At 42.0% G+C, this 26324-nt stretch overlaps 1 protein-coding gene across 2 annotated transcripts in view; it reads right to left on the bottom strand.

The window, feature by feature from the left end:
* NPAS3 (neuronal PAS domain protein 3) overlaps positions 1-1418 on the bottom strand; it is a 595307-nt gene extending 593889 nt beyond the window's left edge. For both annotated transcript variants that reach the window (XM_063398891.1, XM_063398892.1), the window contains exon 1: positions 886-1418. In XM_063398891.1, the coding sequence (XP_063254961.1) occupies positions 886-935 (50 nt within the window). In that variant the 5' untranslated portion in view covers positions 936-1418. The remainder of the gene's footprint in view (positions 1-885) is intronic.
* Positions 1419-26324: the final 24906 nt, after the last annotated feature.

The following is a 26324-nucleotide window of genomic DNA, read 5'->3' as shown; positions in this document are numbered from 1 at the left end:
TGAATACTTTTGTAAGAATCACAAAGTAACATCACATGAACTTGTACTTTTGTCTCCTACCAGTCACTTCTAGAAAGATTCACTTTACTAGAACAAATCCGCTACGGGCAATTCGTGTCACCAGCAGAGCACATTAATCACAAGCACTCTCTCCCAACAAAAGTACGTGGGGCAGGCGGCGGGCCGGGAAGCGAGCGGGGGGGCAGCGCGATCCCCCCCGCCTCCCTCCCGGACCCGCGCACCGCCTCCCGCCTCCCCGCCCGCCCGCGCACCGGCTCCGCTCTGCCCACGCCGGGGGGCGCGGGCACCCTCGGCCGGCGCGGCGGGGCTGGGGCCGGCCCGGGCAGCCCCGCGGGCGCCGCTGGCGGCCCCCCCCGCTCCGGCCTAGCCGCGCTTGAACCGCACCGGCGGGGCCGGCCCCTCCGCCCGGAACGCCGGGCCTGGCGCGGCGCCCCAGGGCCGCCGAGCGGCGGGGCCGCCGGGGGGCCCCCGGCCCCGCGCACACACACACACACAGACAGACACACAGACAGACACACACAGACACACAGACACACACCGGCTCCGCAACGCGCCCCGCCAGGCACCGGCTCCGGCAGCCGCGGCGGTGCGGCCAGCGGAGCGGGGCCGCTGCTGCGCGGCTTGCTCTGAGTGTGTGTTTGTGTGTGTGTGTGTGTGTGTGTGCGTGCGTGCGGCTGGCGGTGCGCACTAGGAGGAACTCACGGTGCCCGGCTGTGCGAGCAGCGGGTGCCGGCGGCAGGTCCCCCCACCCCGGCATGGCAGCCAGCCCCGGCCCCGGCGCCGCCGGCTCGGCCCGGCCCGGCTGCTGCGGCGGCTGCTGCTGCTGCTGCTGCTGCTGCAGGTTCAATAAAGAGAAAGTGTTACCGTTCTCGCCTGGAAGGATCCTGCTGAAAGCTTGGCTTGGTGGGCGCCATCTTCCTGGGATTTTTTTTTTTTTTCTCCTCTCTCCCTTACTTTTCCCCCTCCTGATGTTGGTGTGTGTTGTGTGTCTAGCAGCAGCAGCGGCGGCAGCAATGGCCCCGGTTAGCCAGACAGGCTAAGGAAAAGTACTGAGGCCAAAGCATCGCGGGCTCCCACTCCTCCGCGCAGTCCTGGTGCAGGTTGCTCGCTCGCTTGCTTGCTAGCGCTGCTGCTGCCGCTGCCGCCGTCCATAAGCCGAGGAGCGGAGGGAGCCGGGGCCCCGCCGGCCCCAGAGACATGCCCAGCGCAGGCAGCGGCGGCGGCCGGCGGCGGCGGGAAGAGCGAGCCGCGGCGCAGCCCCGGCGGGCAGCCCGGCCGCTGGCATCGCCCGGCAGGTGCGGCACACGCACACTCACACACACACACACTCACTCACACGCACGCACACGCACTCTCGCACACTCGCACACACACCCCCACGGCCGGGCTACGCGGGGTGCCAGGCCATCGGGCTAGCGGGGCGGGGGCGGGGGAGGGAAGGAGGGGTGTCAGGGATCTCCGGGCTTGACCGCTGTGAAAGTATTTCTGGGCATTTTCCAGCTGCTTTCCCAGCTCCGCTCCCGCTCTGCGTGCAGGGGACACAGCCTCTGCTGCCGGCGCAACAACGCCACTCAGTTGCAGTTTCGCACACTTTCTTCCTCTGGAGTCTGGGCTCCAGCAGGCAAGAGGAGCAGAGGGAGGCAGGGACTCTCTCCAACTCCGCGGGCGCAGAAGCGCGGCGGGAACACACCGGGCACAGGCAGCGTGTCACCCGTGGGCTTCCACGGCGGAGGACAGGCTCGGGTGGCAGCCGCGGGCCGGGGGAGGCGAGGGCCCCGCGACCCACAGGGCCGCGGCGGCTGTGCCCGGAGCCAGCCCGGACGGGCCGGGCGGGGGAAACCCGCGCATCCCCCGCCACCTCCGAGAACGCGTCCCGAGAGTGGGCTTCGGGTACGAGCGGGATAAAAAGGCGTAATGCTGGAAATGTTCTTAAGAGTGATGACCTTTGCTTTGTTGGCAAAGGGTGTAGCACTTCACGCGGTTTTATTGGAGATTATGAAACTAATCATGAAGTAAAGGAGCGGGCAAAAGAAACCGCTACCTTAATCGTTCCTTCCAGGACACCGGGAGAACCTGAGCGCTGCTAGCCCTTATAGAAGAAATCACTCGTTCGCTAAAAGCTTTTCATCTCCAAGGTAACTTTGTGGCTGTCCTGCTGCTCCCTTGGAAGTACATCTGCCTGGGCCTGATCCTGCTCCCCGGGGAAATCTAACGGGCTTCCTTGGGAAAGGGGCATGCCCCGAAGGCCGGCCGCATTTATTCACGAGAAACGTTTCCGCGACTACTCCAGGAGGTTTTTTTGGGGGGAGGGAAGGGGAGGAGGCTGGGGGCCAAGAGCGTGTGCGAACCGCAGGGCAGAGCCGAGGGGAAAAAGTTAGCAAAACACCTGGAAGTTTGGCTGCGGGGCGCCGTCCGCGCACCGGGGCCCGGAGGATTTCCTCCCTCAGGAGGCAACCGGGCCGGCGTCCCTCGGCGGGGGCGGCGTGGGCCAGGGGGCGCAGCCCGGTCCGGGGGACACGGCCCGGTTCGGGAGACACGGCCCGGTTCGGGAGACACGGCCCGGTCCGGGGGACACGGCCCGGTTCGGGAGACACGGCCCGGTTCGGGGGACACGGCCCGGTTCGGGGGACACGGCCCGGTTCGTGGGCGCCGCCGAGTTCGTGCGCGAGAACCGCGGGGCAGGGCGGGCAGGGCCGGACCGGGCAGGGCGGGCAGGGCCGGACCGGGCAGGGCGGGCAGGGCCGCGCTCCGGGCGGCGCCGGGGCCGCACCGTGGGGGCCAAGGGCGGCGGGGGGGAGAGGGGGGCTGCCTGCAAAGCGGCAGATGCCGCTCCCGGCCGGCAGTCCTGTCTCCTCGCCTCCGATATGGGGGAAAAAGAAAAAAAAAAAAAAAAAGTTAACAGGTGTCTCCTCGGCTGTGGCAACAGAGTAAGGAGGTGTCGTGTCTGCCGTATTTTAAGCGTCTCGAGAAAGCACGGAGAAAAATCCTTCGACGTAAACCACGCTGCTCCATCCATAATGTATAGTAAAAATTTGGAAGATGTGAATAAATGTTTCCCCCCGTAGGTTAATGTGAGAGGCATCCAGACCGGTCTGGACTCCTAGCAGTAAAAGTACTTGAATATCTATTAAGCACTATTTGGATTAGAAGTGTTAGTAGTTTGTCAGAGAAGTATTGCTTTTATAACTTCTTCCTGATTACAGGCTGATAGAACCAAGCTATTAAACGCGAAGTACTAAAAAAATTGTATGCTGCCTTGTCTACATAATTCTGTTTAACTTAAAGTCTCCAGAGGTCTCTTTCATTTGTCTAAAAGCCAATCTGACATTTCTGACCCTTGACTTCCCCACTTCACAGACTAAACTATTGTGATTGCTGCCTGTACTTCCTCGTTAAAGTGTCCGTCAGTTTCCATTGTAATTTAAAATATCTTAAAAGTGACAAAAATCATACAGAAACTATAAAAAGAAAGAAACTTTAATCCATTCTTTATAACTCTCACATTCAAGATTTTTGGGGGCGGGGGTTGTTGTTTTGTTTGTTTGGGGTTTTTTGGTGGTTTTTTTTTTAAGTATATGATGGATTGATGTATTTGCTTGAGCAAAACAAGACTCCTACTCAGTTTCAAATGTTTCTTAGCTAAGAACGTCCTTAGGTATCATCAGAGCTTATTTCAAGATTATCAGCTACCTTAAACTCTCATTTGATAAAGCTTTCAAAAGTTACCATCAAACGTTTTCCATCACAGGCATCCAAACTATGGGAAGCAACACAAAAGTTGCTGAACGACAGAGCAGGCAATGGTCAGTTATCTAAATCTGGCTCCTAAACCAATGAAGTTTGAAATATTATGCTGAAACTTCCTAATTTTTTTTCTCTTTTACATCATAGGGATGTTTAGTTTGGACATTTAAGATTATACAACATTTTCCTCAGTATTTAATTTAATGCAATAGTGGAAAGCAAGATACTCAGGACAGTGCCCTTTTTATTGCATTTAGAGAAATGTAAACGTTTTGTTCGGATTTCAGTAGATCTGTTGTCTACTTTTTTTCAGGATTCGGCTTCGGTTGTAAGCTTATGATAAAGCAAACTAACAGATTCAGGTTTAGAAACATAAAGAAATGTCAGGTAATTAATTAGGCTTCATGTTAGTATCAGCATATATCGATGAATTGTTAGGGCAAATGGGGAACGTCTTTAAACTTCATTATGACTTACTGCCAACTTTCTACGCTTTGCTTCCTAAAGGCACTCTCTGTGAATTTCCTGCATTTGCATTAGAATGCATTTAAGATGAAATAACAGTGCTGACTATACTTAGGGTTTCGGCTACATTAACCTGTAGTAACAGGTGACATGCTAAAAGTGTTAAAACTACAATGTGGAATTGCAAGTGTGCAACCCCAAGTGAAAATTATTCTCTTTCTTGGTTGAAAGAAAATTATCAGTCAGCATACCATGATCAATTATCCCCCTGGCTGCCACACACTGGGATTTGCACAAGGCATTGACATTGAGAAATTCCTCTTTAGAAAGGATGAGCGGACGGGATCCCAAACTTTGCAGCAGCCAGGCTAAGATGACGGGGTCTCACTTTTTTTTTCTTTTTTTTTTTTTTTTTTCTATTGTTGCTTTACAGCTCATCCAAGACAAAACTAGGAGATTGTGTTTACTTCTCAGTGCATTTTAAAAGATGCTGTATTTAAAAAAAAAGAAAAAAACACCCTCCCCTCCAACCAAGCTCTCCCCCCTCAACAAGCACAGAGATCAAAAAAATAAAAAAATAAAAAAAAAGGAAAACAAAGAAACGCAAAAGCACAAAGAAAAAGCAAGTGAGGGAGCCTCAGGAAGAGCCGCACACCCCTCTCCCCTCGGTGCTCACCGTTGTTGGTAGGAGGTGATGCCCTGGACGTTTTGCGGGTTGCCGTTGGCCGCGGCGCCGGCTCGCCCCATGCCCGGCGCCGCCGGCACCCCCCCGGCCGCCCCGCCGGCCGCCGCCGCCGTCACCTGCACGCTGAAATCCGGGAAGATCCTGATCATCCCCGCGGCTCAGCACCCGGCGAGTGTCGGCGAAGAGGTGCAGCAGCAGCGACTCTCCCTCCGGCGGCTGCAGCAGCAGAGCCAGGCACACTGCAATCCCATTAGTGAGTGGCGGCCACTGTGAGTGAGGACGGGCGCTTTGATGTGAGCGGCTGGGCTGAGATTGAGGAGTTTGGGGGGGCTAGGGGTAAAGGGAGGGGGGGGGGAATTTACCGAATTGCAAACATGCAACGTGTGAAGATTTGGGAAGCGAAGTGGAATATCAGTGCTACCGAAAAAAAAAAAAAAAAAAAGCTATGTCTAATACTACTGGAGCTGTAGATATAGGAGAAAAATCCAAGCTGAGGAGGGACGGGGAGGAGAGAGGGGGGCGCAATTACTTTAGCGGTGCAGTGAAAATGATGAGCAGCAAATGTTGCCTTTTTTCCCTCCTCCTTCTCGTCCCTCCACCCCCCACCCTCCACCCAAAATGCAAGTCTTAGAGGATTTCTCTCTCTCAATGAAGTAATAATAAAGGCGGCTGACCAGAGTCTGGGCTAGCGCCAACTGTGCGGGGGGGTCGGGGGGTGGGAAGGCGCGGGGGGGGGGGGGGGAAGGGGAGGAATATCCCTGCTCCCAGAGTCCTGAGGAGAAGAGGAAGAGTGAAGGATTGTTGCAGCACAAGTTCTCGCTCTTGGTAACTTGCTTTTGCTCTCCTAGAGGCACCCCGCACCGCCCCCCCCTCCGCCCGCCCCCGTCTCTTTTCTTTCTCTCTGTGAAGGGACGGTTTTCACAAGCGAGGAAATGCGCCGCTTTTGTGCAAAGGCAGAGTTTGTTCCTTATTCTAGGGAGCTGACTCTCCTCCCCTCCTAGTGTGCAGCAATGTTATTGCGAGTCAAACTTGTAAGGTGTGTGCTGTCTGTGCACGCACTGATCCCTACCGCTGCCTCAACATATCAATTATGGGAGGGAGCGCCGCGCAGAGCCCCTCGCAGCTCCCTCCGGCTGCGGCTCCGGCAGGGCGCCGAGGGGCCCGGCCTCGCCGCTCCGCGCCGCCTTTGTGCTCCCGGGGCTGCGCGCAGCCCCCGCCTCGCTCGGCCGGCTTTGCCCTCAGCCGCCTCCGCCGAGCGCGCATCCCTGGACGGCTCCTCCAGCCCGCCGGGGCCGCATCCCTGCCCCGGTCGGGGCCAGCCGCCACCAGGTCCGCGGGACCGGGAAGGAAGCGCGGAAAGTTGGGCGTGAACGCGGCTCGGCGGCGGACCCTCCTCGGTTCTGTCCAGGTGGCTGCCTCGCCTTTCTTCGGCCTTGGGGTGGGCAGCCGCGGTGGAGGGGACGCGGAGAGCCGAGCCCTGCCCGCCATGGAGCGCGGCGAGCGCTGCCCCCGCCTCCCGCAGCTGCAGGGGGAGACCAGGGCGAGGATCCCGTCCCGGAGGGAGCGCGGCGGCTGTGCCCAGTCAGAGGCAGGCAGGAAAGCTCCCCCTGGCAGAAGGGTCCCACCAGATCGCCTCACTTGGGAGGGCGCCTCTGAAACCACGGACCTGGAGCCCCAAGCTGCTGATTGCTGGAGCTAAAAAGCGTGGTGCCTGTGGAGAGCTGGACTCTGCGCCAGCCCAGTGAGTGGACAGCTAGAACAGAAAGTAACACGCTGCGTTAGTGCACCTTACACAAGCAGCAGCCGTGCTGCTAACTCGTTTCTGAGGAAACCGAGGCTCATACCAAGAGGAGCTGCATGGGACAGAACCCAGGTAGTAGCACTCCAGAATATGTGTAGTGTCGAAAAGGCTATGGCAGCATCTCAGAAGTGGGCAGAGGTCCCAGGCTGTCCCCTCTCTCCAAAGGCGTTGTAACCTTTGCTTCCATGAATCAAAGCGGTCACCTGGGCCAGTCTCCCCTTTTCCCATGCAATTGTATGCCTTTTGGAGTCAAAGCTTGGCTCCTAATCTAAAAATATCCTCTTATCTTGATTTTTCTTCCCCTTGCTGTTTCAAAGCAAATTAAGACACACCAACTTTATGTTAAAACAGAGACTGCATTCAAATCCTTTGTATTAAATAGCATCTGTGTTTGCATTCTGTTTTAATACAAAATGCTTTGGATTGCGGCTAATACCAGGAGATATGAAACTGGTTAGTCCCCACATGTTGCACATAAAAAGAATTCATAATGAGCATCTGTGGGATGTGGAATGGATCCCATGAGTTAGCTGAAGACCTCATAACGTAAGAGCTGAGAAGCCTAAGTGAATTATGACTCTCTTTCCTCGCAAGTAGGATTAATTTTCTATCCCACTTATATTCATTATCTATCCTGTTTATACTATAGGGACATCAATTGTTTGAGTGTTAAATATGAAGACTTTACAGAAACGTGTAGGTTAGATAGCTCGCAGAGAAGAGGGGGGTTGTTATTACTGGGAAAACTGTTATTCAAACTCCATGTTTAAAGACCAATGTTAGATAAAGCTGCTCACTTTTTTAAAGGACTGCAAATTCTGTGCCTTTCTCCTACAACATATTTAAAATGTAAGGTTTACAAAGTACTCTCCATCTGCCTGTGGCCCTCCCAGTGTGTCAATAGGAATTTCGCATGCAGATGAAGGCCCCTATATGGCCTTTAGAGAGCAGGTCAATAAATGGCTGGAGGAATAATTAAAGACTTCTGAGCTGCTCCTTTCCTTTTTCTTACATTCTACTACAAGACTGGCATGAATATAGGCTGGGCTACCACTCTAATTGGCTATGGAATAACACTGAAAGGAATTTAAATGTGGGCAGTAGCCATTTTCCAAATGATCACTCCATTACAGTAGTTTTGTCTGTCAATGTATGGCCAGGCAGTAGAGTGGATGTAATCATGTCGAAGTCCCCATCCATTGATTGTCACTCTTTGCTCTACAGTGGCAACTCAAAGGAGATTTTCACATTTCAAAGAGACAGCCAGGACGGACAGCCTGCCTTTAGCCAAGCTTGCTTTAGCTTAGTCTTGGAAGTCACTGCTTTTCATCCATGTAGGCAGAACCAGAATCTCTTGATATTTAATAAGATCTTTTATGAGTATTGATTAATATCTTAAGTGTTAATGTAGCTAAAAGTTCAGTCTTGATAACTTTACTCGCACAAGTAGACCTACTAAGTCACTGGAAGTACTGACAAATAGTTTTGTATGTTAGAAGACACGCAGTATTCAAAGGTAGGTTTGTGAATGTCTGGAATACAGAAGCGTTTTCTTTGCCATAGCGCTTAAAAGATGCCAAATAAAAAACATTATCTCATATTTGAAGAAAGGTCCATTTTGATTCTTTGTATCATTTCCCCCCAGAATTAATCACAGTGGTAAAATCCAGCAGGAATTTCTGAGACTTATTTTATACACCAACGAAAATATCCATCATCAGGCTTATACTCTGTGCCATATTAAATAGTGTGGACCCAATTCACCACATATTTCACCAGTGCTACAATATACTATGATGGATTTAACTTAATTTGCTGCAGTGTGGTAGCATAAATGAGATGAGAATAAACCCCAATATTTTTAATTTACTTTATTTCTCATTTTGGTCAAATTATTGACAGCTTCTGGTGTCTGGGTGACATAGTTTTTGTCTCAGTACCATATACTATTGCAAGATATGCTGCAAGTTGCTTTAGTATTGATTAAGCAAAGAAATATTTTAATAGAGTATTGCTGTTTCTAACTGTGTGCAGTAGACCTTCCTCTCAGGCAAAAATAAAAATTAAAAACACATGACAATGTGTAATACAATAACATTTAATGTTTATGCTTTTCATAAACCTCTCTATCACAATTATATGTTATATCTATTCGTATTGTCAGTGTACTACTGTTCCTTTCACAGGTGAAAAAATATCTCTTCTCTGGAAATTCATTTCCATTTACTTAAAGTTAAATGGTTTGACTTTGAATTTTCATTATCTGCTGTTGGAAGGAGCCTGTGACAGGTCTGAGAGAGAATGCTACAAAGCTTCATTGTATCATCTAATTTTTGCTTCACTTTAGTCAGATATCATTTAGGTAGAGAGTAAAATAGTATACATAGAACAGGATAAGATAGAACAAAACAGAACAGAAATAAAATGAAAATAGGATGTATAATGAATTACAGTAGAAAAATGCCTTTATCTTGAAGTGATTTTTTTTTAGTTATACTGATTCCTCACTAGTGAGAAAATTGAACTAATTTTATATAAAAGGAATATGTCATAACAGGATATGGCATTTATCTTCCTGAGATAGGGGTGACCTCATCATTCACAAGTGGTGTAGCTATGAATGAGTAATCAGCCTCCCCACCCATTAAGTGTAGATAAAGTCCACATCTCCTGTCTAAGTATTAAATATTCGACTTATTATTTTACAACTCACCATCTCCACAAGTGTTCACTGCCTGATGCTTCAGTTGCTGCTGCCAGGATGTATCGTCAGTGGGAAGCAGAAGAAGCCCCTCAAAAGGTGCCCTGTATAATAGAGAATGAAAGATGAGAAGGAAAATGAAAGTAACAGATGAGGAGAAAACAAGAGAAAATGGACCTGCAGGAAAAAAAAAAAGGGCAGAACAGGGATAAGGAAATTCTTTAACTGACCTATACTTTTGTTGTCTGTAATATTCCAAGAGCTTTATAACACACAAGCAGTGAAAATATTTTTCATATTAATATCTCACATATATCAGCTACCTCCTATCTCAAGTTATATTGCTCAAGTTATTCCCAGAGGAATTTTTATATGTATAATGTGAGAGAAATATATAGTTAGGAAAAAATTCCTTTTTACTATTTATCAGCAGTGCACATTAGGGAAGAGCCACAGTTAAAAAAATACAGTTTATTTCTAGAACTATATAAGATAACATAATTTTCTCTTTCAAATGATGTCACGTGCTGCATTTTGTTTTCATTCCTTTGTAAAAGCAACAACAGCAGTTTAAAGAAAATATTCTGAATTTAATTTTAAATCCAAAAAAACTGGCTGTTCATCTGTTTAGAAGAAAAAGCTCTAAATAGAACATGAAGTCAGGAAAAAGACCACTACAACTTAATGAAAGTACTTTAATATTTTCCATCTTCACCATTTCTTGACATCCACTCATGCTTGGAAGAATGGATAAGGGAAATGTCTTTTCTGAAAGGTTTTGCTAGGACTGAAGGGCAAGGTAGCCCCTTCCACCCCATATTCAAAAAAAAAAAAAAAGCAGGCAGAGAGTAAGGTAGAAGGAAAGTGCCTGGGGAACATAGCATCACTATTGAAATCATAAAAGATGTATAGGAACATCAGTGGAAAAACTATTAGAGGAGTGCCCTCCAGGGCGGTCCCGGTGGCGCAGCGATTAGTACACGCGCTGCCGTCGGGAAATGCCGGGAAGGTCTGGGCTCCTCTCAGCATCTCACTCATTGCTACTGGCAGCTGGGAGCCCTGTGAGCACGGGGAGGCCACGAGGAAGACTGACAAAGTGCTCACATGCCCAAAAGGATGGGCCTAGGCCGTGCTTTGACACTGAAGCTGCCTCAGGAAGGAGTATCGTGTCTCCCTATCATCACCAGAGGTTTTCTGCTGTGTTGATAACCCACAAATTTTCTAGCGTCTCAAGCAGATTGAGAGGCAGCCAGTTGATTTTTTCAGACTCTACCTGCTTCTGTAGATCTGTGATTTTCCTCCAGGCAGTTTTAGCACCTCTGTTCTCATTTCCCATGTCTTCAAGAGCAGTCTTGTGCCTCCAAAGTAATCTGCTACTTCATGGACATCAAATTAGGACTATGGAGACCACAACTAAATTTTGTTGCTTCCACTTCCCCAAAAACCCCATTCATGCCACATAGCCAGATTTGAAAGAAGCCTTATTTGAAAAAGTGGGAAAACAAATCAAGTTAGGTGATCTGTATCTCCAGGGCTTCTAAGAAATGCCCTCATATTATCCTGTGTCCTCACCACACTCAGATTTTTGGCTCATGCATAAGATAAATGAAACTTTAAAAAACACAAGGCTACACACTTTTTTCTTTCATTTATATATTTACTATACTGTATTTATTATATATTTGTAGCCTCTGTCAGCACTCCTAAACAAAATAATGCAGAAGCACCTATTGATGAGTGCTGGAAAGGCAGGATTAAAACACAGCTCAAGGGTTTTGACTGCTCTTAGACGAGGATTCTTACTCTTTCCCTTAGTAAGTGAGGAACTTACCTTATTCAGAAGGAATGGAAACCAAACATGCTCTCTTTCTCCTAATTATTTTCTGATGAACAATTCCAAGTTAATGATATATACAGCAAAAAAAGCATTGAGCTTCCTCTCAGAGCTCTTTCACACAAGCCTAGTACAGTCCAACATAGCCTTTCTTCTTTGGTGGCAATTGCTAGTGCTCTGCTGAGTCGTGCAGCAAGGAACATTGAACAAAAATATTCCCATGCCTGTGTCTTATCTCCTACTGTCCAAATTGCATCCAGTGCAGTTTAAAGCTGTGCTAGGTCCTTAAAGACATGCTTCTCCATGGCTGGTGTGGTGGGTTTTTTTCTGTTTCATTACAGCACTATTTTCCCACTCATTGAAGGCAGTGCATTGTGTTCCTGTGTAGCAGTCCCAGGTGGGCAGCCACGTACATCTGTGGCTCTGCTAACAGTTTCTGAGACTTCAAGCATACATAAGAATCAGAAAAAAATACTTTGATCTTAGGTCTTAGTGTTTTTCCAAAAATAATTAAAACTTAAAAGGATGTATATATGTGTCAAAAACTTGAACACAGGCTAGCCTGTCTGCAAATGCGTCTTTGTTCAGGCATAAGAATCTCTAACAGGGTCCTGTTCTTATTTATAACTATTATTCTACAGTTTCAGTTCACCCTGTGAAGATGATTGTCCAAATTTTTTTTCATTCCTTTTTTCCTTAATTCAAGCATCAAGCATACTCACAGGTGGTCCTCAGAATTTAAACACCTATCAAATCTTACTCTTTCAATTTCAAATTTCTCTTGGGTAAAAACCAACCAAACCTTCCTGATATTTTTATATGGTCTATCACAAACCTTAAAGGGGCAGCTTTATTCCCTTCAAAGATAGACCTCCATCCACATTATTTGCATTTCTGTTGTTGCTATCCATGCTGTAACTATTGAAAATAACTACCAGTGTTACATGCAGCAACCTGAGAAGGGTCCTTACTTTTGAATTCTTACTTTTTGAATTCTTTGCTTGGGGACTTTAATTTTGGCAAAACTGGAAAACACTTGGTCAGAAGACATCTTCTTAGTCCACTGCTAGACCTTTATTTTATTTTTTCTTTTTCAAAGATAGCCCACCGACTGGCCATAAATTGTACCAAATTTGGAATGTGTTGAGTTAGTTTCTTTTTTTCTTCTTTTGCTGTAAATATTCTCCCCACCTCAAAGTGTATTTTCATTATAAGAAAGTGGCCTGGCCTGTAGTTTGTATCTAAATAAAGGTGAATAGTCCATTTGTTTGAAATTACTCAGGAAGGCTACCTAACATTCTTAACTGTTCTCTCCCAGTGCATCACTTTTATATTAATGAGTAGACAACATAGAAAATATTTTTGTGACTTTTGAGACTCAAACAAAATTAGGTATAAACAAATCAGGTATATTGGATGGAGAACTTCTGGACTCTAAAAAAAACAGATAATGTGATTTTCTCATTGTCAATTTATGTTTTAGGTATTACAGAACTGAGCCACTATTCTCCTCATTACACATTTGAGGCAACATATATTTGGCTATAGAATATCTATAATTTGGGTATATATAGATGTCTATTGGAAGACAATTATAATTTCCCTTAGTTCAAAATTCATTGAAGAGGCTTTACGGTATCTTTTTTACTTTTGCCCCAGTGTGGAGCAAAGTGCATTTTACAAGTACCTCAATGGGACAGGCTGATGAAAATTATTACTTGTAGAGGGTATGGCCTATTTCTTCTCCATACATATGACAGAAGGAAAAGTAACAGGAATTCCTCCAGCAAACTATCATTTTTTTGAAATGTATTCTTTATTTTAGCTGACAGATTTTCAAGACTATATAATTTAGTATAGGTTTGGCCTTTTTAGTATGGAACAAGAAGAAATATCAGAGTGTCCATACGAGTAGGTATTGTAACAACAGCAACATCTGCTCAATGTCAGAGTTTGTTTATAGTTGCAACATGTAATAATCACTATTTATTGCTTCCTTTAGCTGAACTAAATCAATATTTTTTTCCCAAAGTAATTAAACCATATGGAGATAAAAGCTATCATACAGGTAGAAGTAAAATTTGAATATTTTGGTCAGATAGCAGTAATTCTTCTGCGATTCAAATGCAATCATTAATTCATTAAAAAGTTACAATTTGTGTTGAATAATGTTACTATCAGTCCATGCTATTTGCTGTGCCATCAATTCAATAACAACTTGTCTACAAGCCAACCAAGCACAGTGACTAGTTTTCTTAGGCTGAACTTCTGATTCTATTCAGTTTTAGTCAACTGCTTTCAGCCTAAAAATAAATCCAGAGGGTGAAAATCTGCATAATAAAGAAGATATTATATGCAAAAAAGTCTTGAATTAATAAAATGACTAAAGCTGATCTATCAAACACCTGAAGAAGAAGAAAAAAAAAAGGTTAAGATTTTTCTTGAACTCATTGTACACCTTACAGTTTTTATGGTATGCATTAATAATACTTCAAAGTTGGCATATCTGAAGATAAGAAGAAGAATTATTCCATTTAAACAGCAACAGTATTCTTAGCTTTCAGAATATTCTTATGAATCCTTGCTACTTCCACTAACACTGCTCTTTTACATTTGCTTTTTAGGTGAAGAGGAGTCTGTGACTGGGAATAATGCAAAATAATTTGACTTTTGAGAGACTCTAAACTCTTCAAACCATTGTTATAACAGATGATGCTTGACATTGCCAATCATTCTGTCTTCCTTTTACTCGTTAAGTCCTGATATCAGTAGGAGACTGTGTACATGCATTCATATGGTGCTGTTTGGTTTGGGGATCACACTTGTCTGGAGTTAATTTATTTAATGTATAGAGTTTAAAATATCTTCTGTTTTCACTGTTAGTTAGAAAGATCTTTAAAACCTCAAAGAATATCCCTTAATATGTCTTTCAAGGAAAACAAGCATCTGGGGAAAAAAAAGAAATAGTCTATACATGCTATGTACATGCTAACTTGAATATACCTTTATAAGTACCAAACAATATTTCTTCAAGTAGGAAACTTATTTTGATATTATTCATTTTATCATACACACATTATTCCATAATTTAAAAAATAATATCATTTTGCAAGCAGATGCCTAGTGATTTGTTATTAGGTCCAGTTATGATGCTGCAAGGTGATAAATTAATACTAACCTTTCAAAAGAATTCCAAGGTTGAATCCTCACTATCATACTTAGGCACTAGAATTTGACTCTCCTGTTTACTTGGAATGCTAAGCCACTGGTTTTCATGCACAAGTATTCAGAAGTCAACCCAAAATGGAGACCATTGTCTGAGATACAGTCCTTGTTTGGAGAGTAAAACCGAGCATTTCCTGAGGCTTCATGCTGTGAGAAGAGGAACAGGGGAGCCAAAGATGAGTCAATGCCTTTTCCCACCACCAAGTTAATATGCATTTGAATCTCTGTTGCTTTGTTCAGAATGCCTGTAAATGTTCTCTTGTGGAGAAATTGCTCAATCTAAAGATGATTGTAGTTACACAGTCATTCAAGTGAATTAATGCAGGGAAACAAAGAGGACTCACTTCATCACTAATGGACACAAGACATATGCAAAGGCTGACTGACCGCTGGCTGCTCTGCTGTCCTAGCCTGGACAGCAGCAACAGTGTCTGCTTTGGGTAGCAGCAGTGCATGCCTCCCTAACAGCTCATTATTTCTGCAGAGTGACAGTATGATGTTGATTAAAATATATATATTAATATATATGGTATATTGTACCTATAAATTTATCTTGCCTGATTTATTTGGTCTGAGCTCATCTATAAATTGTCTGGCTTCTGAAGGAAAATGGCAAAATTTGTCTTGCATGTAGAGGGATAGATTTCAAGTTAAATCAGGGTTTAGAACAAAAAAAATCCGACCAAATAACAAGCTCCCAAGAGCTCAAACAAAGCAAATTTTAATACATAAATATCATAAGGTGTGTGTATGTTTTGAGCAGAGAACAAACCTGAGATCTGGATGGATGGGAAAAAATGTCAGCCAATACTTTCCCTCTGAAAAAACAAGAATAAGAAGAGCATTCTAGTACAGCATAGTGGTTAGATCATCAATAAGCCTGATTCAGTCATGAATCCGAGTAATTCAGATGTAGTCTGTTTCAAGCAAGGAAGCAAAGGAAAACGTACTCCTCATTTGTCAATTATTTCCACTCTCAGTTTGATTTCAAGGAAGAAATTAAAGAAATTCTGCATTTTCCTAAAAAATAAATGAAATAAAAAACCCAACCAACCAACCAGCCATCCAGAAAAACCACAAAAACCACCAAACAAAAGTGCAAAATGAAACAAAAGCAACACCAAAAAACAACACACAAAAATAACCATTACCAAAAAAATTCTCAAAATACATACTTATATGGCATTTAGCCTTTCATAGTACTTTCATTAAGGTTAAGGAGGAATGCTAATCCATTTGGTTTTAAAATGTAATTCTGGGTTTTTTATCTTTTCCCTACAACCCTCAAAATATCTTTGTGGGACAGAACCAGAAAAAAATCTGGAAGATGCTTCTTTCTGTCTTGTGAGGTAATATTCAGTACTGCTTATCAGTGAGTCAAACTACAGTGACAAGAAACAAGTTTTCACTGAAGTATATTGATGTTTGCTTTTTTCTTTATAAGGTGTTTGAACATTCAGTCTTGAAGGTACGGTAGTGGGATGAGTGGCCTGATGCTGTTAAAAATGACTGTTAAAGTGAATTGAGAGTATTTTTTAATAGTGTTTCATTGGAGTTAAGGGCCAATATGAGAAGTGAGTCTCATTGGAGTTGTGGAGATTCATTTCTTTTTGTGAAGTCACTGAAGTCAAAGGTAACAGGCTACAGAAAGTTAACCCCACACAGTGCAATTACATTCAATGTAGCCTCATCTTGTGGTGCAAAAACCACTTTATTAAGTAAGTACAAGATTCGTGTATCACTTTCACACAATGTGTTAAAAAACCCACCAGGGTAGTGTTGCAGAGGATGGTACGGCAACTAGTGCAGCTGGGCTTTTAGGATAATTGCACAATGCTGCTTAACTGCACAGATCACACACTGCTACAGCATGCTTTCAAGAGAGAAATGTTAGCAAGATACCCCACATCCTACACCCTTTGAACCAGGGCCTCACGCTCTTGCTTTTGGTAGATAGTCATGAGAATCAGACTAAAGGACTCTGATGTCTCATCCAGAGGGTGGCAGTTGTAAAAAGACACATTCACTGCCTCTCTTTCTGACAACTAAAGAAATGAGAGCAGAACTACCTTCAGATAGTAGAAGATTTAGAGGGCTTGCAACATTTGATTAATGCAGAATAAATTTAGCTACTTATCAGGAAAAGCAAACTTCAACATTTTTTTTCAACTTAAACTTAATCGCTATTAACTTCCAAAACATTCAGAGAAATTTATGTAAAACCAGCAGAAGCACAACTGGATCCTGTTATGTTTTGTGTGAGTCCGAAGTGAGAGACATCCTTTGCTTAACCATTCCGTGGATTCTGTCATTCCACAAACACCACTGTATAATGACATCACAGTAGAAAACCGTGTCAATGGAAAAATATTATACAAAAGTATGAATTAGATATGTGAAGGTAAGTATGTAGTTCAAAGTGATTACATATTGTATAATTGATGTGCAGTTTTATGTTTCGGGGTTTTTTTCCTCCACAATTCTAAAATATTCTCTATGCTTTAGATCTATTTCCCATCAATTAAATATTATAATATAAACTCTTTTAGTGTAAGTACAGCAATTCCAAGTTTCACTTAAGTCTTTATATTCGTTAATGTCTTTGCAGCTCAGAATAATTCTGTAATTGTGGAACCCCTGGAGTGACAGTATTGCTTATGTCCCATCAACACTGGGACAAAGGACATAAGCCAGCTTCAATGTGTATAGGGTAACAAAAAAAAGTATGTGCAATATAGGACTTAAAAAGTGTAAATCAGATCATAGATTAAGTGTCAAATCATCCTCCCAATTTAGGTGGGCAGTGATGAGAATGAAGCAGCAACATGCCTAATATTCTGTCTCCTTCAATTCTAATAGGTGATTTTGTTCATTGTGCCTTAGCTGCTGGAAGCAAATCAGGTATCTCTGCACTGAAGACATTTCTGTAACTTGAAAGTCACAGCAGCATGTAGCATGCTTTTCAGGTCCATTTGGAAGTGCTGGCTCCTGACCAACTGCACTGGTACAGTGCTCTGCTACACTGCTCTCTTTTAATGCCAGCTCTCCACAAAGGTGGTCAAGAATTTTTATCTACTCTTGTTTGGCCTTGTGATGCAGATCCATAGAAAAAGGTAGCTGCAAGGAAATACCATTCTTTTTGCCTTTTTATCTTCAACATTCCCTTAGATTGATTTAATTATAAAATTGATTATTTAAAACTTGTATCAAAGTCTTAAAAATAATAATAATAAAAAAACCCCAACCTTTGTTGTATATCTGGAGACATTCTTAAAAAAACTCTCTTCAGGGAGTGACATGGAGTTACTGAAATATGCGGTAATCAAAAATTATTTTGAGAAAGCGTCACAGTCAGTCATGGGCAGGTCACTGAAAAATGGCTTAGTGGTTGTGGCTGAGGCGAGTTCTGTGAGTTAGCAGCTATGCTTGCTTCTTCCTTGGAGAACATAAAGGGAGGACAAGTCACAGTCCCAATAGTTTCTGAAGGATTATTGCTACTGGAAAAAAGAATGAAAAATGTGTTTTGACAGTTTAGAACCTTCTGAAAAAATAATTGGAGTTAGAAAGTTAGATGCCAGGATTAGCCAAATCAATGTGACTTGAAATGGCAGAGATGATAAACCCTAAAAAGAAAAATCTTTTATGGTAACTTTATCACAGTGTTCATTGTAGAAGGGCATATATATAATTAGGTATGCATGGTAGAGCCCCTGTAAAGTAATAACTTTTAATGAATAGCCCTGTTAAAATAATACATTTCTGGGCACCAAACCAAATATGTACAGGAATACAGTGCAAACCTTCTGAATGATAAAGCAGGAAACTAAAAAGAAAATAAAAAAAACTAACAAAAAGAACATTTAGTAGGAAATTGGACTGATATGCCTGCTTATGTTAATAGCTGTACATGTTTTCATGAAATCAAAATAAATTTGATAAAAGGGACTTTTGAAATTACTATATGCTGTACAAATATTATTTATTAAAAGACAAGATTTTTCTCTAAGAAGGTTGATTCTAATTTCATCTCTTTTGTTGATTTCAAAAGAATTATACCAGGAAGGCATCTGTTCCTTTAGAGTATGTCTTTCATGCTATTTGTATGTTTTGTTTTATTAGGACAGCACTGCACTCTGATAGTAAACCACTCTCTGATCAGCAAACCTTATTCTACTTAAAAAGTTTTACCTCATGGAGTGCTTAGATCCAGGTTCTTAAATAGCTTTATGTAGCCAAGTCTTTTAGAAAATAAAAAGTGATACTACCTAAGTTTTAGATCTTCAGAGATACTTGATTTTCTGAACTTCAGTGAGTGCCAAGGTCATCAAGTCCCGTAGGCAGCCAGCATATTGATGCTTCAGACTTGTGCTGTCATTCTCACGTGACAGTCAGCCTTTTCCCCTGAATTTGGGAGCCAGTCTGAGAATGACGGGGAGCAGAGCACATAAATGTTTGTTCAGTTTTGTATAACAAATTGACTCATCAGGGAGGATTTGAACTTTGAAGGACCATGTCAAACATTCAGATTTACTTCCCTGAGCAACAGGTTACCAACATACAAGATCCTCAGGAATGTGATTAGCTTATTAAGACTTTCATTAAGATTATATCTTCCAGATCTCCTCTTCTGAGATCAGGTCAATTTGTTGCTGAAATTCATTCTCATTTTAAAAGGGAAGGAGACAATGCCTCTAGGAGAGGGGGAAGTGACCCATCTAGCAAGCAACCTTCTTCTAAATGACAAAAAAAGTCTTAGAAAAGAAAATGTCTCAAAAAGCCACAGGAAAACCACTACATTTGGAGAATGGATAGCAAGGTGTAAGAAAAAAGGTGTCAAACACTATAGACTATGAAAACGTCATGGTGAATTAATTTTCTAAACTATATTTAGTAGGTTAAGTATTTCTTGACTTGATAAGACTGTATTACTCGGTTCAGTGTCATTTTTGTACTTCATAAATTTATTTCACTTTTCACACATTTTTATTTAAAAAAAAAATGTATTACTGAGAGATTGTTGAAAACACTCCTGGAAAGTTCCATGAGATTGTGCAAGAAGAGTTAAAGCTAGTGTTAAGAGATAGTGGTGTTCCATATCAAGTAAATGAGTTTATTTCACATCTCTTTATACTTCAATCCAAACCCAGGACTACCTCTGTGATGGCTGTGAGACAACCTTCTGCCAGAGTGGCTTGTTCTGGAGTTGTTCGAATTAGGAGGCAGTGCTTTGGATCTATATTTCTATGGATGAAATACAGCAGGTTAAGTGATTCTGAGCTGCTAACCTCAGCCTCTATCCTTCTCTCTGTTTTAGAGCTCTTGTGATTCATCGCCATTCTCCTGAAGTCACAGAGAAAGGACAGACGGTTTTAATTACGATCACAAAAAAAAAATTCTATCAGGCATATGGAGATAACAGCCCAGAATTTTTACGAGACCTTGGAGAAGTTAGCTTGCCAGAATTTGAAACCCTGAAAGTTGACTGACTTTAGTTTTGGAGAAAATTTCCTGAGCCTCTGCTTTTTATTTTTTTTTCCCCAGGAGAATCTGATAATAAAATGACTAATATATGACCTTTGCTTAGAAATGGATGAGAGAGAAGATGCACAAATAACAATACCTGAAAAATAGTGCATATTTATAAGAAGTAATTGCAATTTCTTTTCAACTATATTTTAAAGCCCATCTTCATGAGACTTGCTTGAAGTTGTATTGGTTTAGGTTGAAGTCACTGAAATTTTATTGTACCAGAAAGGATTGGGTCCTTGATAAAAATTTTATAATGGCTATAAAGGATTTCCACAGTAACATATTATTTAATTGCTGGAAGATGTTTTAAAGGCTTAATATTAGGCATGAGTTGGTGAGAGGGCAAATGTTTCCTCACGTCCTGTTGAGTGATTAAGATATTTTAAAAAGTATATTTGATGAAAATCTTATTACTTTTTTCCTAATGGAAATGTTAATAATCAAAACATCACTATTCCCAAAAGAGGAAACATAGGATTATTCATGTTCTGCTGCTGAATGTCTTAGTTTTTGATGTCAACTGGAACCAGCACCTGATGGTGAGATTTCATAAATACAGTTAATCTGAAAAACATTAAAATAACTCCGATTCTAGCTACATTTGTCTTTATAAGAATAGACTTTATGAAGAACAACAGATAGGCAAAAATGTCAGCACTTTAATCTCTTGAATTTAGACTTTCCTAATATTGACTTTATTTTCTATTTGATCTATAGGTGCCACTTTAAAAATATTTGAATAATATTTTAATTATTTATGATTCTAAAAACATAGTGGAGGCAGAAGCAGCCCGTACTAAAGAGATACCAGAAGCAGAGAGTTCAGTACGTAAAACCTCTGTCATTCATTAATTTTCATCTAGAGTAAATGTGAGGTATAGCTCACAGAAGGCACAACACTGAATAAGTGTGAAACAGTTTAAAGAAGTCATTACTCTCCCAGCATCCTCTCCCTACCTGTTACCTTTTATGAATGAGTGTTGGTGCTTGGTAGGAGTTCACTGGGGCTCCATTTGGCTTCAGGGAGAGCTGGGTTAGGTTCTGACATAACTGATTTCCCACCAGCATCTTGTATGAATTGTGCTTTTATAAAGACCACAGTAGGGTTTTTTTCTGTGCAGAGAGAAGTAACCTAGCAGCAGTGAGTTATGAGCAGTTATTGACTATTTGGAGTAATAACCAGTTTATTAAGGAAGCGATTTACAAAGGTACTGCAATTACAGCTAACTTCTAAATAAATATACACAGACTGATTTCTTAGTTCTTCCAAATTCTTTTCTCCTCCAACCTGTATTTCTTTTACAGACCTACAGAATAAAACCTGAGCAAACATAACAGCATGTGGCTTTTGCCTAAGTCCATTCTTCCTCAACCTAAAGAACTTCAAGAAGAAAAAAGGAAATAAATTACGAAAGACTGAAAATAGCTACAGTAATACTGCTTCTTGGATAAAAATCTAGGAAACCCAGATTTAAGAGTTCTGCCAAATTCAGAAGTTATTCAGAGCCAAAGTCTTTCATTTAGAATAACTTGTATCTTAGAATACCTGGCAACCATGGAGAGACAGCGAGGCATCACTGGCTCAGCAAGTGCTTTTTGGAAACAGGGAGTCCTGTTCACCTTCTCCCACACAGCTGAAGCAGCACTGTGAAGATGCTGAGGCAAATTCCAGGTGAAGCACATGATTGCATGGCCCTTTTAACACCCCTGGAGGGCTTGGGGAGTCAGTGAAATCAGCTGAGTTTACAACTTGATTTTGCCTCCCACATGGAAAGTTGATGTCCTGTTCATGAAGCTTGAGATGGACTGTATTCAGCTGATAAAACTCTCCCTGTAACTTTGTAGATTCAAAACTTGTCATCGCATTTTTCCCCATAAATGGAATAATATAAGTATTTTCCCACAATTTAATTCAATCCTTACTAAATGGTCAAAATTTCACCAGCAAACACCAGCAGTGTTGACCGAAATCAAACATAGGAAATAGTGCTCAGCTCTGACAAATTCAACTTATCCACCCAAGTCAAAAATGGTATTACTTTGAAACCCAAATTAGTTCACTGTTCCCACCTAAAGGCATAGAAGTGGGAGTTAAGGACCCCTCAGTGCCATTTTTTACATCCATCATGCGTACGATGCCTCTAAACAAGCAGGAGTATAGTGTCTTCTGAGGACAAGAGACCAGCAACCAAATTGCTATTGAGTCAGTTGAACTGTGAGTACAATGAAGCCTGGAGCTGCAGCCATTTGGCAAAGAGCCTTGTGATCTGTTGTGCTGTGCCATGGGTTTCCTGAGGAGATTTGGCTTCATCATGAATGCTGGTGGCCATTGCCATCACTGTGTGATTGAGGTGCGGATAGAGCAACAATATGGGAGTGGCATTGGGAAATTCAGATTTCTTTTCTCTCTTTTTTCAACTTATTTTTCCACTTCCATGTGTTTTTTTTCTGATTTTGAGGACAGAAATAATCACACACTTACCCTGTAATAATGTAGTAATCTGTCATATAAATACCCTGCCATTATATGGTAATTATGGTTTCATTAAATGATCAACAGCTACCATGTTAGCCAAGAATAATTACACATTTGTGTCCTGTATCTTAAAGTGTTCTCAGCTCCCTTTTTTTTTTTTTTTTTTCTGTTGAAAAGGGGAAAAAAATGTTCCCTCGTGAGTAAGATCACAATTTGGCCCAATGTATGCAGTTATTCAGTATGACTTGGAATGCCACAATCTCCTATTTTGATTTTATTCCACAACATACCAAGGCTTCATTTAAGGGAACTTCACCACAGCTATTAAGGCTGCACATTTTCAAAGTTTCCTGAATCAGGAGCCATTCCACATTACTGCGTTTTTTCCTTTACACTTCCAGTGCCAGTTTATTACTTCCCAGAAATTTAATAACACAGCAGTGTCTGCACTGCAGCTCTCTGTCTGAACAACCGAGTTTAACTTTTGACATTGACCCAAACAACCTGGTACCTCGAAGGTTTCAGTGATTGTCCTCAGCTGTAAGTATCTTCTAGTAATTAGTAAAGAGACAGTCTCCACTTGCATTTTTTTTCTCTAAGTTGAAATTTGAGATACAAAACATAAGAACCATGTATAATATTCATGGAAGCAGCCTTAAATGACACTAAGTAGACCAGTGTATGTAGACCTGCTAAATTTTACTATGTGGACATGGTAAACAAAATTACCATTTCAGTTGTAAATTTTCCCACTGTTGACCTTTTAGCCCAGATGCATGATTGTTCATTACTGGACAATTACATACAGCTTTTGACCATTCATTGAAACTGGTTGTCAGTAGCACAAATATGCTGGATAAAAACATGATGAGTGAATTTAGGGTACAGTTTGGGTGCCTTGTCATGGCCTTTTAGGCCCCTGAGTCATCCTGCGGTACCAAAGCCAGTGACACAGGGGTGGCAGATTCTGAAGAGACCAGTGGGTTCCAGGACTGCTAACTGCAATCCCAGTGGGATATCCTTGGGTAGCAAAAGTGGCAGCAGCCCATCTGTGTTTGGGCACTGAATTGCTCTAAATTTCTGGTAATGGTCAACTCATCTTCTTCCTGGACAGGCAAGTGGTGTGTTGAAGTCAAGAAACTTCATTTGAATATGGTACCATATCTCTGTTTCAATTTGCAGGGTCAGTATTTTGTTTTCAAAGACATATTTGTAGGCACTGGATGGAGAAGAGGGGAGGAAGGACAGAAAGTGGAGAGCAGGAGGGAAAGGAAGTGCAGTCTTGCAGCTTCTTCTCTGTTAAGTCTCTACCAGAATATGCACAGCTTTGATCCATTAATTTCTGTATTTCTCTTCTGCCACCAACTATTTTTGTTCTGCCAAGAGCATACTTTTGCAGGCATTTTACAGGTTCTGGATACACTCTTCCTCATCAACTTTCCCTTTTCCTGCTCTCACTGAAGAGCCTCTGTTGGAGTTGTTTTGACCTATTTGTCAGCATTTTTCCTTTCCTTTTCCTGTGTAATTGAAATTGTCAGTTCCAGAATTTCAGGGAACCTTCTATTTACAACATTCGTAGGCTCTGATTCATCGTGCTAACTTGAGCCACATAACTTGACACATTCATTAAAATTACACATAAACTGAAATAATTGAACATGTGCTTCACAGAACATTTTCCAAAGCATTTCACCTCAGTAAAACATAAAAAGGGCAAGGTTGTTGCAACACATACTCAGCACTATTTCCTTGTGTTTGGAGTGGCTCTAGAAGAACCTCTTTTCCTTTTAGATAAACACATGAAGTTTACATTGAGTTAAGTGCAAGCAAAATTTCAAACTCAATACACACCCAGTGGTTGAAGGCTGTCATGCTGAAATGTAGCCTTTCATCCAGAGGAAAACTCTTTCCACCATATCCTGATGTTAAACATAAATTTATGTATTTTTAGAGAGACAAAACGTCTTCCTTTTGGTGATACAAGTAATTTGTCCCAAATTAATAGGGTAGATTGGATTTTTTAAAGTTCAAGACAGAGTCTGGATGGGATTGAGAGCTGAAGTCTAATCATATCATTCCTTATTCAGTGACAGTGCCTGTCCTGTGAGTACATGCCCCACATCAGCACAGTAATCTGTTCTGGGAGCATAACACAGGCTGCTGTGTACCTTTTCTTATTGATTTGTATTTGTACCATGTCACCATTTCAAGTGAGATACAATATACTCAGTAAGAAACAGGTATCCTAACATGATCTTTCAGTCTGTATGAATCCAACAGTCTGTTGTTACTACAAGTGCCTGTGAGGTAGTGAGCTCTGTGAGGAAGTGAGCTTCTTGAAAATAAATGAGTAGAAACACAAAGAAAAAGGTGTACAACACACAAGAATGGCGAGTATGCAGATGTAATCCTTAACTTTTGTAAATCATCACAGGTGCCATAGGTTATGAGACACAAGGAAGTCCTGTGCATATTGCTGAGCAAATAAGGAGGATCAGAAAATCCAGAGAATTTCTAGACACCAGAGGGATGCTTGTCTTCTGCTCTTATATTCCACTCAATCATAAGCCTTATCTTTAGATACTTTCAGGGCATCTAAAAAGTATTTTCCAAGTAGAATATGTTCCAAGTCTCTGTTGTGACTGCACAAGTATAAAGAAAAGAAAAACTTCAGCACCATACACGAAAATGCAATCAAGAAATTCAAAGCAAGATTTGTACTCCCCCTCCCCACTTAGCACTCAAGAGAGAAAACCTGACTGTTGAGAGGGGAAAAGCAGCTCTATCATGTTTTATTTATATATTTATTTATTTTTAAAAACCTTTACTAAGAAAGGGAATAATTTATTACCAGGAAACATACAAAAGAAAGGTGACCACTGATACTATATGCAAGTAGAGCATACTCAGGTAACTTGACCTATATTTTAAAATATATATAGTTTTTCTGCCATTGACTGCCAGTACAAAGGCTCTGGTCTTGCAACTGGAGATTTCTCGTTGAAGCTCCAGGGCTGTGTGGAAACCTTCTGGCACCAGAATCTGCAAACTTGCCAGGAGTGGGAGACAAAGTTATTAACTGAGCAATAATATCTCTGTGGAAGGGTTACTTGAACTTTCTGGATCCAGTGATACATTGACTAATAAATTGACTGTTTAAAAATAGCTGAATATAGCAGCTGTACAGCTTGCATATAGCAGTTTGCATCTTTTATCTTTATGCATCAGCCTTTTTTTCCTTTTTTTTCATTTATGTCTTGCACATTTAAAAAGTGAGCAAGTACTCGGGATTTTATTGACGCAAGGGAAACATCATATAAAAGAAGTGAGGGTAAAAACATAAGAATGAGGTGAACAATGATCCAAGCTTTGAACTTGAAAACATTTTGTGTTGTAGCTGAATGCCTTGGCAACAAGCCTTGTGATATGTGTATGACCTACATGGGCAGTTGAAAATGCAAATGGTAAGGATGCAAGGACACTTTCAAACACATTTTTCTGTCATGTAATTTGTTGTGAAAGTCTATATTACAGGCAAAAACAAGATTTTAAGCAATACTAAAGTGAAAAATCATGTAAGGTAATAAAAATGTTCAATAAAGCTGAAAGTAAAGCTCTTTGTACTTAATATTGCCTTCTAGGGCTGTGCCAAACTGATTTTGTTTTCACCTGTATTTATTTTGTTCATTTTTGCTGTGCTTTTGAGACATCTTGTCATCTTTTGAAAGAGTCCTCCCTTCCAAAGTGGGAAATCCTGTTAGTGAAGAGTATCTCAAAAGAAAAAGGATTTGAAGTGCACATGAAAGGCACTTGAAGTGTGACTGCTTTACAGGCTTACAGATC

The sequence above is a fragment of the Prinia subflava genome, chromosome 5, assembly GCF_021018805.1.
Source record: "Prinia subflava isolate CZ2003 ecotype Zambia chromosome 5, Cam_Psub_1.2, whole genome shotgun sequence".
Classification (NCBI taxonomy): domain Eukaryota; kingdom Metazoa; phylum Chordata; class Aves; order Passeriformes; family Cisticolidae; genus Prinia; species Prinia subflava.
Note: the sequence above shows the minus strand (reverse complement) of the source record. Positions and strands in the feature narration are given on the sequence as shown.